At 45.7% G+C, this 14,937-nt stretch overlaps 1 protein-coding gene across 1 annotated transcript in view; it reads left to right on the top strand.

Annotated features, from left to right (window-relative positions):
• Positions 1–13,030, top strand: part of MAP1A (microtubule-associated protein 1A) — a 67,820-nt gene extending 54,790 nt beyond the window's left edge. Inside the window, exons 6-8 of the mRNA XM_010572208.1 lie at positions 515–9,395; positions 11,677–11,909; positions 12,865–13,030. Of these exons, the coding sequence (XP_010570510.1) occupies positions 665–9,395; positions 11,677–11,909; positions 12,865–13,020 (9,120 nt within the window). The 5' untranslated portion in view covers positions 515–664 and the 3' untranslated portion in view covers positions 13,021–13,030. The remainder of the gene's footprint in view (positions 1–514; positions 9,396–11,676; positions 11,910–12,864) is intronic.
• The last annotated feature ends 1,907 nt before the right edge of the window (positions 13,031–14,937 follow it).

Raw genomic sequence — 14,937 nt, 5'->3', positions numbered from 1 at the left:
AAATCTGAATAAAAAAGAAAGTCCTATGGCACTAAAACTGCACAAAGTGCTATGTGATCATTCACTAGCCAATGAACGAGGATAAGTTCAGACAATGATGCTTAGCACTGAAAAGGGTATCTCAGGGTTAGAAATCACAAATCCAAAAGAAACAGCTGCTTTTGAGCCCAAGCCAGGGGCTGATATCACAGGTTAAATAGGAAGAAGTAAGGAAAGAGGACAAGGCAGTTCCTGCTTTCATTTTCTTTCCTGAGGTCTTGTCACCATGCATTCCCAACAGTCAGGAAGCATAACAGCCCATCAACGTTAAGAATTTCAAAAGAGAGCAGAACATGGCCCCATGCATCTATTTGCAACGGGCTTTTGGACTATTTAATCTGTCCCTAATGTTTCCTGTCAGTAAAGTGCTCATGGCATTTTCAGTATTTCTGTATTAACTGGCTTTTTTTTTTTAAGTGCTGAATTGGTCTCAGAGCTCTATTTGACCTTTATTTGTCTGTGCTTGTCTCATTAGGTCATCCAGATTCTTAGCAACACTGATTCAGATATCAAGGCCTCCCTCACTGTGTCGTGCTTGGGAGAAGGAGACTGGAGCAACCTTGGGCATCCTCGATTTCAGGAAATTATTAATCTGAAACTGAATCCTGATCCAGTTCTGCCAGAAATGGATGGGGTGTCTGAGTTTGCAGAATACGTCTCTGAGACAGTTGACGTGCCATCTCCATTTGATCTCCTGGAGCCACCCACTTCAGGGGGCTTTTTGAAGCTTTCCAAACCCTGCTGCTACATATTCCCTGGTGGAAGAGGTGATTCTGCTCTCTTTGCTGTAAATGGGTTTAACATCCTTGTGGATGGTGGCTCTGACAGGAAATCTTGCTTCTGGAAGCTTGTAAGGCACCTGGATAGGATTGACTCAATCCTGCTCACCCACATTGGTGCAGACAACCTACCTGGCATCAATGGGCTGCTGCAGAGGAAAGTTGCTGAGCAAGAAGAGGAACAATCCCAGGGCTCTACCAACTACAGTGACTGGATGAAGAACCTAATTTCTCCTGAGCTAGGGGTGGTTTTTTTTAATGTTCCTGAAAAACTGAAGATGCCTGAATCGTCCATGAAAGTAAAGAGGAGCATCGAAGAAGCTTGTCTGACACTGCAGTATCTCAACAGACTAGGCATTAAATCAGAGCCTCTCTACAGGGTGGTGAGCAGTACCATTGAACCTATCACACTTTTCCACAAAATGGGAGTGGGTAAGCTGGACATGTATATACTGAATCCTGTCAAGGACAGTAAAGAAATGCAGTTTTTAATGCAGAAATGGGCTGGTAATAGTAAAGCAAAAACTGGCATAATTCTTGCAAGTGGGAAAGAAGGTGAAATTTCTGTTCCCTATCTCACATCCATCACAGCCCTCGTGGTATGGCTTCCAGCTAGCCCAACAGAGAAAATTGTAAGGGTTTTGTTTCCTGGAAATGCTCCTCAAAATAAGATACTGGAAGGTCTTGAGAAACTCAAGCATCTGGATTTTCTGAGGTACCCAGTGGCTACTCAGAAAGATATCACTTCTGGAATACCTCCACCTGTGCTGAAGCAGACCAAAATTAAACAAAGAACTGACAGTAAAGAGAGTCTTAAATCTTCCCCCAAGCCATCTGTGACAAAGCAAGCTAAGAAAGAAGAGGCAGTTGAGGAGGGGATTAAGGAGATAAAACCAGAAGTCATAAAGGATACTAAAATTGAGAAAAAGGTTAAAGAACACTCAGAGAAAATTCCTGAGAAACCTGTTAAACATGAAAAGGTAAAGACAGAAACAAGTGATGCTCTCAAAGCTGAGAAAAGAAAATTGTCAAAAGACAAGGTTGGAAAAAAGCATCTCAAAGAGAAAGTATCCAAACTGGAGGAGAAGAAAGACAAAGAAAAGAAAGAGATTAAGAAGGAGAAAAAAGACTTAAAAAAAGATGATGGAAAGAAAGAGGAAAAAAAAGATTCAAAGAAAGAGGATAAAAAGAAAGAAACCAAACCAGAGCCCAAAAAAATTTCTAAACCAGACTTAAAACCATTTACCCCAGAAGTAAGAAAAACATTATACAAGGCAAAAGTTCCAGGCAGACTCAAAACTGAGAAGATCAAAGTCAAACCTGAAAAGGAAGTACCTGCTGATTTGAAGACATCACCAATGGAGAAGGCACCGGTACAGGTGGAGCCAGGAGAGACTTCCATAGCTGAACAGAGGTTAGTCCTGTCTTCACCAGAAGATCTTACAAAGGACTTTGAGGAACTGAAGCATGAGGAGAAAGGGGCCTTGCAGGTGACTCAGGAAATGTCTGATATTGAGGTTAGTGATAAGATTATGAGAGTACCTGAAACAGAGATAAAAGACTCTGCTGACATGATTGCTCAGAGTTGCCTTGAAGTGGATCTGATTTTGAAAACAAATATTCCTGATCAGGGAATAACTACTACTGATATGGAAAAAGAATCACCAGCAGAGGAAAAGGCAGTCCATCAGCTAGAACTGAGATCAGGTCATGCTGAAGAAATAGAGGATGAAAGAAGAACAATAGATGAAAATCATGACACGAGATACTGTGAGGGAAAAGCTGAGCAGGACAAGGAAGTTCAGCTGGTTCCAGACAAAGAACAAGTACCATCACAGACAGACCCCTTAGCAAAGGGTGTTCAGTCATCAGCGTTCAGAGAGGAAGAAAAGGAGGAAGAGGAGAAAATCTCTTTGGACAGAAAACAGAGGGAAGCAGAAACAAAGACTTGTGAAAAGTATACCGAGGGGACAGAGGCACAGGAAGAGGGTGAGAAGGAAAAGAGAGAAGATGTGATAGAAAAGGCAGAACTGGAAGAAAAGGAAGGACAGCACATGAAGGCAGAGGAGAAGGTGGAAAAGAATAGAGACTTCTATGAGCTGAATCAGGGTGAGAGGGAGGACAAAATATTTACCACTACAGAAAAAGAGAAAGATTTTAGTGACATGGTTGAGAAAAACAAGTTACTTGGAAAGGACATAACAAAGGAAGAGTCATATCTGAGCAGTCTGCCAGTCCCAGCAGGAGCAACAGCAGAACATGTTTCATATATCCAAGATGAAACTATCCCAGGCTACTCAGAAACAGAGCAGACCATCTCTGATGAAGAAATACATGATGAACAGGAAGAGAGGATCCCACACTTGAAGTATGACGTCAATGCCTATGACATTTCTGTTCCTGACCACCCAGGCTCTTTTGAAGCCATACATGGAATACAGGCCATGCCTACTGCTGACCTTTCAGCCAAGGGCTATGCTGGCCAGGAGTCTGAAATCCTGGCATATCCTACAAACATTGTGGCAGCACCTCTAGCTGAGGAGGAACATATATCCTCTGCTACCTCCATTACAGAATGTGATAAGCTTTCATCTTTTGCAACTTCAGTAGCAGAAGATCAATCGGTTGCATCTATAACAGCACCACAAACAGAAGAGACTGGGAAAAGCTCTTTACTTCTAGACACAGTAAACAGCATGCCCTCCTCTCGGACTGAAGCAACCCAAGGTCTTGACTATGTTCCCTCTGCTGGCACAATCTCCCCCACATCGTCCTTGGAGGAAGATAAATGTTTTAAATCTCCACCCCCTGAAGATTTCCATGCATTAGCAGAAGGAGAGAGAAAACCGGAAGCTCAAAAAAAGGATCTTAATGAAGAAGCAGAAGATGAAGAGGAAGAAGAAGATGGGACTCCAAATATTGAAATGCCTGAGAAACTCAGAGGGCATTACAATGCCCCCATGTTTGCTCATCAAGGAGGTCCTGATAATGTGTTAATCAGTGTTCCCACGGAAGTGGTGCAAACTTCTGGTCTGCCATTATCCACTGAAGAAACACCGCTTTCCCAGGTTGATTCTGCAGAGGCTGAAGAACGATGCATGAGTCCTGATGATAGTACAGTCAAAATGGCCTCTCCCACCCCATCTGGCCCCACTAGTGCAGGACACACACCTTTCCACCAGTCTCCAGTGGAGGAAAAACTAGAAACAGTAGACTCAGATCTATTTGAAAAACAAACAGATGCTGCTGCCAACAAATTGGAAAGCCAAACTTCTGTTGTGGTGAAGGGAGCCAAGGGTGAACCTCTCAAAGAAGATGAGCTATCTGCAGCTAAATACAGACATGAAAAAGAAGTGCCTGGACCTGTACAGCACAAGCTGGACTTGGGCAGTGATGTTCCAGTGTCTCCTGGGGACGAGGTGCAGGAAGAACCAGTGGGCAAGGAGGAGCTGCCCTGGCTGTCCTACCACAAGCAGGACACAGTGGTGATAGGGGAGGAGGAGGAGGAGCGTCCCATGCTGCCTCATCCCAGCACAGATGTGTTTCTGGAGCCAGAAAAAGAGCAAGGAACTAAAACCATTACAGAAAGTTTAATGGGATTTTCAAAACACTTGTCCTTTGAGCCATTCTCTACCACAGAAACATCCCTAGGAAATGTGGATCTTCCACAGTTCACAAGCCAAAGCAAATCTGAAAGTGACAAATCTTCACAATTTTCACCAGATGACACCAAATCACTTTCTTTTACAGAAGAAAGTATTGGTAAAGAAAAATCCTCAGATACTTCTGTTAAGGGAGTGACTACTGAAGAAGAAAAACTGCTGTATTTCACGGGAGACACCTCAGAAGAAGAAAAATCTTCTCATGTTTCCATTAAAGACATTTCTCCAGAAGAGACCAAATCCATTTCTCTCACTGAGAGTCCCAGCAAGGAAATCTCTTCAGACCTTTTTGTTAAAGGAATTTCTCCAGAAGACATAAAATCTCTTAGTTTCACAGAAGAGATACCTGCAAAAGAAAAAACTACATCTGACTTCACTGACAAATTCCCTTCAGAGGCTGTGAAATCCATGGATTTTACAGAGCAGAGCCCAGCTACATATGAAAAATCACTGAAAATTTCTGCCAAAGAATTCACAAAAGAAGTGTCAAAACCTTTTCCTTGCCCAGAAAGTAGCTCAATTAAAGACACGTCACCCAGAGATACTTCAACTGAAGAAATGTCTCCAGATGACAGCAGTTTATTTTCTGCAACAGAAAAGGACCCACTTAGGGGAAGAACTGCAGGCTTGGACTCTCAGGAAGTATCTCCAGATATGAAGGGCTTACACTTTACAGACTCTAGCCCAACTGAGGATAAAACATCTTCACACATTTCTACTGAAGGTGTAAAATCTTGCAGGTTCAAAGAAGCTCAAGAAGAAAAATCTCCAGAAATGGAAGACTTTTACATGAAAGATTTAAGTTATGAGAAGAAAGTGTGGTTTCCAGAAGAGGTGGAGGAGACCCCTGTTCAGGGAAGGCGGCAGAGATATGATAAAGAGAGAGAGAGCACATTCTTGGACGAGGTACCAGAATATGAAAAAAAATCCCTTCCTAAAATGGGAGAGGGGGAGATCCTATCTCCTGCAGTGCCTGGCAGTCACAGCTGGAGAAGAGCAGAAAGTGAAGCATGGGGTTCAGTGTATGGGTATCTTCAGGAAGGAGGAGAGACTGGAAGAGGAGGACAGTTACCCAAGGATGAGGACGATGAGGAGCTCTGTCATGCTGAAGACAAACCTGTGCTACTGCAAGCAGAAGCAGAATGTTTAAAGATGGAATCGTGTGATTACAAAGAAGACACACAGAAGAGTGCCAAACCTACATCAGAAACAAAGAAAGCAGAAATAGTTCCTGCTGACATCACTCTCCCAGAAAGAACACAAATGGGAGGTTCTCCTCTGTCTTCTCAATATGCCTCTGGTGAGGACAATCAGGCCAAAGCATTAACTGGAAACAAAGAAAGGCAAGAATTGTTGTTGACATCTAAACATGATTACTCCTACTTAGATGATGAGGAGAAAGCTGTCCTAGATATCTATGCAAAGTCACTAGACCAAGCACTGATGGCATCTCCCCTGTCTGTAACAACTACCACTCTGGAAAAGGAGATTGACACGATACCAGAAACAGAAAGGCCTTACAAGTTAGATCAGTGCAAGCCAACTTTACGGGAAGAAGTCCCATCGAAAGACACAGAGAAGAAATCAGACATCAGTGGTTTGTATCAGGAAATAGACTGTAAATATAAGTCAGATAGAAAGCAAGAGGATGACTACAAATCCACCGAGGGTCTTTATGAGTCTACAGGAAGAAAAGAGCAGATGGCAGCAGCATCTACTCTGTTGCAATCTACAAGACCAGCAGAATATGAATATATAGCAGCGTCCCCAGAAGAAAGTGCTGCAGTGTCAGGGCAGTGTGCACACTCTCCTCTAGGACAAGGCCCTTGTCAAAAAAGCAGTGCTGCCATGGGCCATGCTGAGGCTGTGGGTTCTGCCGGCCGTGTGGCATATCCTCCAGAGACCTATTCCAGGAGCTCCCCTGAGCCTTATTCCTATGAGGAAGGGGTCTGCAGACCCAGAGGTGATGACAGTTCTACAAGACAAGAGCAAGAAGAGAGAGAACCAACTCCCTACCCTGATGAAAGAAGTTTCAAGTATGCTGACATCTATGAGAAGATAATTGTGTCTGGAGTTGGACCCTCCCCCTTCACACCCAAGGGTGCAGACAGCCCAGGTCACACTGACAAGGTACCAGCAACAACAGTGCTCTCTCAAAAAGGTCAAAGTTTTCACGTCTCTGCAAAGGAAGAAGAGTCCTGCCTTTATACCTCTGCTGAGAAGGAGTTGTCATCGCCAGCATCCCCTAAAGATAAAGCAGATTCAGCCTTTGACTATACAGACATCCATGAAAGATACTTGCCCTTGTCTGAAACTGATAAGCCTAAGATATCTGAAGGACAGGAAGAACTGAAGGTGTCTTCTGCTTTGCCAGAAGAACTAGACTCTGAACTGCACCCATCATCCGCAAGCACAGCATTTGCCTCTCCCACAGACATGACTGACACGTTTTATCAGGAAAAATCAGCTGCCTATATTGATGCTGCCTGTCCAGATGAGAACATCATTTTGTCTAGCCAGGAGCAGCCATCTCTGTCCCTGAAATCTGAAATCCCAAATCCCAAGGATACATACTATGAGAAAGCAGGTCGAGGGGAAGAAAGCATGAGTGACTCAGAGTTAGAAAAAGGCGCCAAGGAGAAATCTGAAAAGGAGTCTAAACTGCACAGCCCTGTTGAAGCTGCAGGCACAGTCTATGCACACATCTCAGCAATGGACAAGTTTCATGTATCAGAACCCCTTCTGGAAAGCAAGCACCAGGAGTCCACTTCACGCAGTTCTACTGCCTCTTCACCTTCTGATCCAGGGTGGAAAGAGGAATATGGAGGTATGAAAACCGCACCAGCCACTGTCATGGGGACATATGTTGCTGGCTACAGTGACCTGCCAGACATAGGCAGAGATGAGCAGGCTTCAGAAATGTGCCACTTAAGACAAGATTCTTCACAAAAGAGAGAGGTTGCTGAAAAATCCACAAAGGAATTACATTCCTGTGTAACAGATTATCCAAGTGCAGCGGTGGTCTCAGAATGCCAAGAGCAAGCCATATACTTGAAATCTGCTTCCGGAAGACAGAAGGAGGCATACAAAAAGGACCCAACAGTAGAAGGCAGATTGATGGATAGCTCTTCTGGATTTGAATGCTCCCTGCTAGGAAAGAGTGAAACATCCAGTATGTTCAGACATGAGCAAACGTCAGCAAGCCATTTAGGGGATATCTCTCTTCCTTTAAAGGCTCCTTGTGCTTTGCTTTCAGACCAGGGGAAGAAAGATGAGTACTTGGAGGTTTCTGAGAAAATCAGCAGCCTTGAGTCATCTTTTACTAAATTCTCACCGCTAAGTCCATATGAAGAAGATAAGTTATTCTCCAAAGCTGTGGAAAGAAAGTCTGTCCCCCAACAGCAGCTGAAAGATGACTCTTCCAGCCTGTCAGAGGAGCCTTCATCTGAAGCTACCACTCCTGTCATATCAACTACAGCAGAAAGTTTCTACTCCCATATGCTTTCTACATACACGGGTGCAGGAGCAGAACCAGGTACCAGGAGTCTTTGGGATGTGTCTCCACAGATTTCCGATAATGCCATGAAAACACATATAGCTGAAACCAAAGACTTTGTGTTTGCTGAAGAACACGGTTCTCCATTCACAAGTGGCATGGGTGACAGCATTTCCCCATGCAGAAAGGAGTGCCAGAGTTTACAGCCCACACCATTCTCTGCAGAGAAACAACAGCAACCCTGTGTAAGCAGGCCAGAGCACAAGGCACAATTTGCAGAACAGCTGATGACACTGACATCTCTCCCTGATGTGTTGACATCATTTCCTCATCATCAGCATGAAGATGAAACCACAGCCAATGGTCCAACAGAGGTGAGCACCAGTCTGCAAGCTTTCCAAAGTACATACCATGCAGCAGAGGCAAAAGATGAAAAAACGTGTCCTGATTCTGACAGCAGTTTTTCTCCATGCGCAGGCAAAGAGGACACAGAGAGGCAGAGCCGTCCTTCCTCTCTGATGTCCCCTGAACACAGTTTCCAGCCCTTTTTCCCAGATGTGCAGAGGGGTGGAAAAACAGAGGACCATGGAGATGCTTCCCATGAGATGGAGCCACGTTTAGGAGGCAGTTTTGATTGTGGACAGAAATTTTCCTCATGTGAATACAAGCACAGGAAGGGAGAGCTCTCTCCCTCATTCATCAACCCGAGCCCTCATGAGCTCTCTGAAGATAGTGACCTCTCACAGGAGGATGGTCATCCTTCAGTGCAAGGAAGACCACCCCACACTGGTAGTAGCCCCATGCAAAGTGCCACAGTGGAGGAAACCCCTCCAACATCAGTGAGTGATTCTGGAACCTCCCAGTCAGACTCGGATGTCCCGCCTGAGACAGAAGAATGTCCGTCCATCACAGCAGATGCCAACATGGATTCGGATGAAGATGCCGATTTCCTCCCAGTGGACAAAGCTGTTGGGAATGCTCATCATGCCAGTTCTAGGTCCAGCCATGATCCTCAGCCTGTTCCAATGGTAGATCCCCATCCCCATCCTCCTCACCCTGATGTCTGCATGGTAGACCCTGATATGCTGGTAAATGAACAAAGCATGAGCAGAACTGATAAAATTTCCAAGAAAGACATAAAAGAAAAGAACAAAGGTGTGAGGAAGCCTTTGAGCAAACCTAAATCTTCCTCGCCTGCCCGGAAATTAGATGTGAAAGGGAAACGATCACCCACTCCTGTGAAACAGCCATCAGACAAATCTCCAAAATCTGTCACTGCCAAAAAAGAAAGAGATGGAGGAGAGAAGCCCAAACCACGTAATGCACTGGTACAGCCTCCTCACACAGAGGATGAGTTATCCCGGAGTAGTCACAGCAACCCTGGCAAGAGCCTTGTTAATGGCATCAAAACAAACCCTGGTAAGAAATTCTTCCTTAAGCATGCATTTTCTCTTCAGGTTCAACAGAGAAAAAGCACTGGGTTTAGCAGAACAAAGAATAGGACTTCCCAGTCAGGCATAAAAAGTTATAAGCAGCGATAAGGTAGAGAGGTTGTCACACAAACCACTTAAAAAGATCAAAGCCATGAGGAAAACTCTCAACCTTTGTAGAGCCGAATGCAACCACCTCTGAAGAGAGACAGATCTGTGAGACCTAATTTAGAACTTTGTAGGCCAAGATTCAGTTCCACCCAGGGGCTACATCTGTGGAGGGACAGTAGGTATTTAGAGGTGGGTGCTGTCAAAGAAATGCCAGCATTTCAAGGACAAAATATGTGTGTATTTTAAAAAGAGGTGGCAAACTCTCAGCTTATGAGTGGGGTAAGTGCATTGCGCTGGACTGGGATAAAGCTGTCACTTAGAATAACAGGACACCGCCATGGTCAGATATGTCCTTTCCTCTGAAATGTTAAGCAGAGATGGGATGGGAACAGCTCCCACATCTGAGTACCACACACAGGGCACTGAAGAGGCAGTCTGACTGTTGGAAACTAAGGTCTTCTCTTTTTCCTAAATAAAAGTGTGAAAGAGGGACTTGGCCTCAAGCGTCTGTACAGCCCGTGGCCTCTTGCTAAGTGTTCACACAGAGACCAGTGCTCTACTGGTATCCTACCAGATGATATCAGTATTAGGTGGTACAGTATTGCATCATCACTATGTCTGTGCTGAGACCCCATAGTGCCAGGCACTTTACAGACACAGAGCAAATCTTAATCCGTTGCTCCAGATCATTGATTCTGAGTATGAGACAAGAACCAGCGGGTGGGCAGTGCTGGGGAGAATGGAGAAACTGAAACATAGCTGAGGTGCTGTGGCCTCAGCAGATGCCCATTGCAGACACTGTGGCAAAGAGAGGGTGTAGGAGAAGTGGGGGAAGGTTTGCAAAGGCGCTACAGGGAGCTCCTGTTAAGCGAGAGCAGCTGAAGGGGAAGACCTGAAAAGACCCCCTGTGTGTGTGTTGCAAATACAGCTCAGGTGAGGCAAATCGGTGTCACTGGCAGATAGCGTCAGTCACAGCAAGGGCAATGGACAGGCCAAGCAGTTGATGCAGGGGCTGCTCAGTGTAGTGGGGAGCGAGAAGAAAGCAGCAGCTGGAGCAATGAGGTGGTCATAGTGCCAGGCCAGACAGGGCTCTGCGAAGGAATGTGAACTGAGCAGGGGCTGAGCCAGCTGATGTTCATGAACAGCTGACAAGCAAATAGGGTACAGTCAAGAGAGAGCCAGGTATTAGCAGAGTGTCTGTGCAGAATGCTCATGTCTTAGAGGCGCTGCACAGAAAGGACTGGCAAGATGCAGTGCCTGGATATGTGAGTCTGAAAGGAGGGTTGAGACAAAGATAGAGGATGTAGAGGTTGTGCATGGAGCAGTGCTGTGAGTTGCCCAAATAACTTGGGATGAGGACTAGACATCTGTAAGACTGGCTGAGACAGGTAGGGATTTTTTGTTTGTGTAGCAGCTAGACAGTACAACGAGTTGTCCACGCTAGTAGTTAGTGGCTTTTTTCTCACAGAAGAGACTACCCGGAGACAGTATATGGAAGGAAAAAGAGGACGGAGGCCTCTGATTCCACAGAGAGCAGGAGGGAGAGAAGAGGCAGTCCTTCTATAGATTGTGTGTGAATATATATGCATATATATGCTGACTAAAACAACTCTTGTTTGACCATCTCTCATCTCGTAAAAGGTTGACAAAAAAGGTACCAAAGGTTGACAGGAAAGAGTAATAGAATCCTTGGAATAGCAGTGATTCACAGGGATGGCAGAAAGCTGGCATGGAGCTTCCAGAAAGACTACTGTAATACCCTAGGATACTATATAAAGGCCATCAGAACAGGTTTCTTTAGCAAATGTAGGTTATTAAACAACAAAAATTAGGACTAAATATTGTCTGGGATGACAACCCTGCAAAAGCTAATAATGGAGATTTTTTTATTCCCTTCCCCAGGAAATGCTTCTGACCCTAAAGCCTTCCAGTCCTTCCCCAAAGAACAGCAGAACTCCCTTTCCCTCCCAAGAGCTGTGACAGCATTGGCCCAGAAATGCACCCAGGTCACCTCTAAGCAGCAGAGCCTGGATAAATCTTATCTTTGTTGCTGCAGCTGCAGGGAAAAACCTTTCTGGAACTCAAGTCCTTCACTGTTAATTTGAATGTTTGTCCTTTCCAGAAGCGTTTTGATAGCTTCTGTTCTCTTTTTTCCAAAGCTTCCAATAGTCCTAAGAGCAGTTTGCCTGTGCCCATGGGTCCACCTGTCTATGTGGACTTGGCATACATCCCCAACCATTGCAGTGGAAAGAACACAGATCCGGAGTTCTTCAAGCGGGTTCGAGCATCATATTATGTTGTGAGTGGGAATGATGCAGCCAATGGAGAACCAAGCCGTGCAGTGTTGGATGCACTCCTGGAAGGGAAGTCTCAGTGGGGGGAGAACCTGCAGGTAGGTCATGGAAATGCCAAGGAAGGAGTGTGTGTGATGTTCCTTGTGTCACAAGGGCTGGGGAGGTGTGTGTCACAAACATACCCAGAGGGAGTGCGCTAAGAGGAAGCAAATGGTACTGGGCATGTCCTGTTCTGCAGTCTTAGAAAAGTAACTGTTTGTACCCATGAGGAGAAGGAGGAGACCTGCAAAATGGTATGAGTGGAAGCAGGTATGCCCTCCTTTCCACATCCTTCTGAGGGGAGGAAGCATTTAGAGATCATATACTCCTCCTTATCTGCTGCAGGACAAACCTATCCTCAAGCAAAACCAAGCACCATCACGGTCTGAATTTTCATCACAGCATCCCACACCCAGTAGCATTTGTTGCTAGCCTTGCTTGCTGAAGATCTGATAGCAACTTTTTATTGGTGCTTTTAAACCAGAATGTTCTTACACATAGTTCTTGCTTAGTCAGGTTTGCAGGACATCCTGGGTGGGCACTCTTTCTGAACACAGATACAAGAAAGTGTGTATGTTCTTTCAGATGAAGCAGCCTCAGATTTCAAGGTCCTGGAGTTGCACATCAGGTCAATAGGCATATAAAGTCTAATATCAGGCCATTAACAGTGACATTCTCAGCATTATTCCTTTTCATACTGAGGGATCTTTCTAAGGCTGTTTCTGGAGTTCCACAGAGAGATGCTCTCCCCTGCACTGCAGCCATTTTCATCATTATGGTGCTAGTACTGCCAGTTTGCAGCCAGCTCAGAGCACCATTGTGCTGGTACTGCATAAAATAAAGCACCAGCTCTGCCTTAGAGAACCTGACATCTGAAAGGCATTAAATAGAACAAGCAGTACCAAGGGTACAGTGTTCCAAAATTAATGGGAAATTTTAGCCTCAGCTCCTATGGGTATTGTTTGTCACTGCAGTTGTTCTCAGACAATCATCCCTGCTGCTTTCTTTTCCCAGGTGACATTGATCCCAACACATGATACTGAGGTGACACGAGAATGGTACCAACAGACCCATGAGAAACAGCAGGAGCTAAACATCATGGTATTGGCAAGCAGCAGTACTGTTGTGATGCAGGATGAATCTTTTCCAGCCTGTAAGATCGAATTCTAAATCTCCCACACTTCGCGTTCATCCATTGACTCTCCAATCACCGATGCAACATCAGAGACACCATCTAATCACAGTCCAGTTCTTCTCTGGTTTAGTCCTCTACATGGTTCCCATTTGTCAGGCAATCGGGTATCCATCTAGCTCAGCACTGGATGCCATGAGAAAGAAGTGCAGGGCTCTGTAATATTCTGGACTGAGCTAAGAGTTTGTGCAAGAGCAGTTGCAGGCCAGGGGCACTTTCACTTTCCCTGCTTTATTCTGCTGCCTGTACAGTTTCTGTATACTATCTTGGCTGCCTTGCTGCTGTGAGAGCTTGTTCTACTCTCTTCCTGGCTGCCTTGCCATTTAACTTGTAGCACCATGAACCTCGTCTTTCTGGTGAGGGCTGAAGTGCTGCTGCTGCATGTAGACAGTGCATGGGGGGCGGGGGGGCAGAGAAGAAAACTAATTTGCAAAGAAAATGCACTTAGGAGATGAGGGAAGGCAAAACCCTCCAACTGTAGCATGACAGTGAAGGTCATTCTTCCATCTTCCATCCTGAACATACACATGGTGTTCTGAGCAAGGGGACCTGTACTCCAACTAGGCAGGACCAACATTTGCCAGCTCTGCAGGTTTCTGTCCCAAATGTTTGGTTGCAGCATCCTGCAACACCTGCTCACTATGCTCAAGGAGCTGGGATGAAGGACACATTTGTTTGGGGGTGGCAGTGGGAGAGGGGAGTTCAGCCTGTTGTTCTTTGCTACAAAGAGCACATTCCTAACCTGCTAACTTGAGCTTTGCACACACAGAGTGGCCAACTTACTCCTGCACATCAGCAGTGTGACAGTAGGAGGCACAGAGGGGCTGTTGCCTGAACAGTCACACAAAAAGAGTATCCAAACGCACAACTACAGCCCCTGCTAAAGCAGAAGGGCTGAAACAACCCTGGCCACTGTTGGCCTAAGATGTACGAGAAACCTCCCTGTCCTTGTAAACCAAAGGCTTTCTTGAGGATTGTGGTGAGGCAGCTGAGCAACCTGCATGCCATACTGAGAGAGGCTAGCGTCTGGCTGGTGTAGCTGATGTGTGCCAGCTTTGCAAGCAGCAGCAGTTTCTTCGCTGCCTGTATGCCAGCAGTCCAAGCCTCTTAGCTGTGTTCAAGCTTTTTGTTGTCCCCCAAAGTGTCCAGGATGTGGGGACAGAACCTGTGGTGTGGGGAAGGAGAACCCCCTTCCCAAAACACTCGGGGAAAGTAGTTTAGTAATTGTAGTTGCTCTTGGTTCCTCCACACCTGTGGCAGGGACATGCAGACTCTTGTTGCCAGCATAAATAAGTGAGGGGCTGTCAAAACTGTGCTGTCCATACCTTGCAGCTCGCAGCCAGTTGCTAGCACACCTATTGTGGGCATGCATATGTCCTTGCTCTCTCGCTGTCCTGGCAGAAGCGTAGTTGTATGCCGTGAGTGCATCATTGCTACTGAACAGTCACCCAGAGCCTCCTTGGCATGCAAGCCCATTCCAGCTGTGGGGCTCCCAGCCCCTGCAGGGAGAGCTGTTCCAGGAGTGTTAGTGCTCAGGTGCACTGAGCTTGCAGCACCAGTGAGCCTTTGCCACATCTGAGAGCATTGCAAGAGGGTCTTATCACAAGGATGGCTTTTATCTTTCTGTAAGACAAAGAGAGTGGCAGTAGGGTGTGCTCTGGGGAAGGAGAGAAGAGATAGAAAGCAATGCTGCAAGGCGTGACATGCAACTGAAAGGTATTTCCATCTGCTGTGTCACCCACTGTGCTTGGCCCTGAGCCGAGGTGTGACTCCATAATAAGCATCCTAGGACCCTGTGTTGTGCTTGCCTGGGACACTTCAGTCCCAGTGCTAGTTTTCTGGCAGCTGACATAAAGAAAATGCTGCTTAGAAACCTGCTCCTAGGACTAAAATGG

This window comes from Haliaeetus leucocephalus, unplaced genomic scaffold, assembly GCF_000737465.1.
Source record: "Haliaeetus leucocephalus isolate CR32 unplaced genomic scaffold, Haliaeetus_leucocephalus-4.0 Scaffold339, whole genome shotgun sequence".
NCBI lineage: Eukaryota > Metazoa > Chordata > Aves > Accipitriformes > Accipitridae > Haliaeetus > Haliaeetus leucocephalus.
Note: the sequence above shows the minus strand (reverse complement) of the source record. Positions and strands in the feature narration are given on the sequence as shown.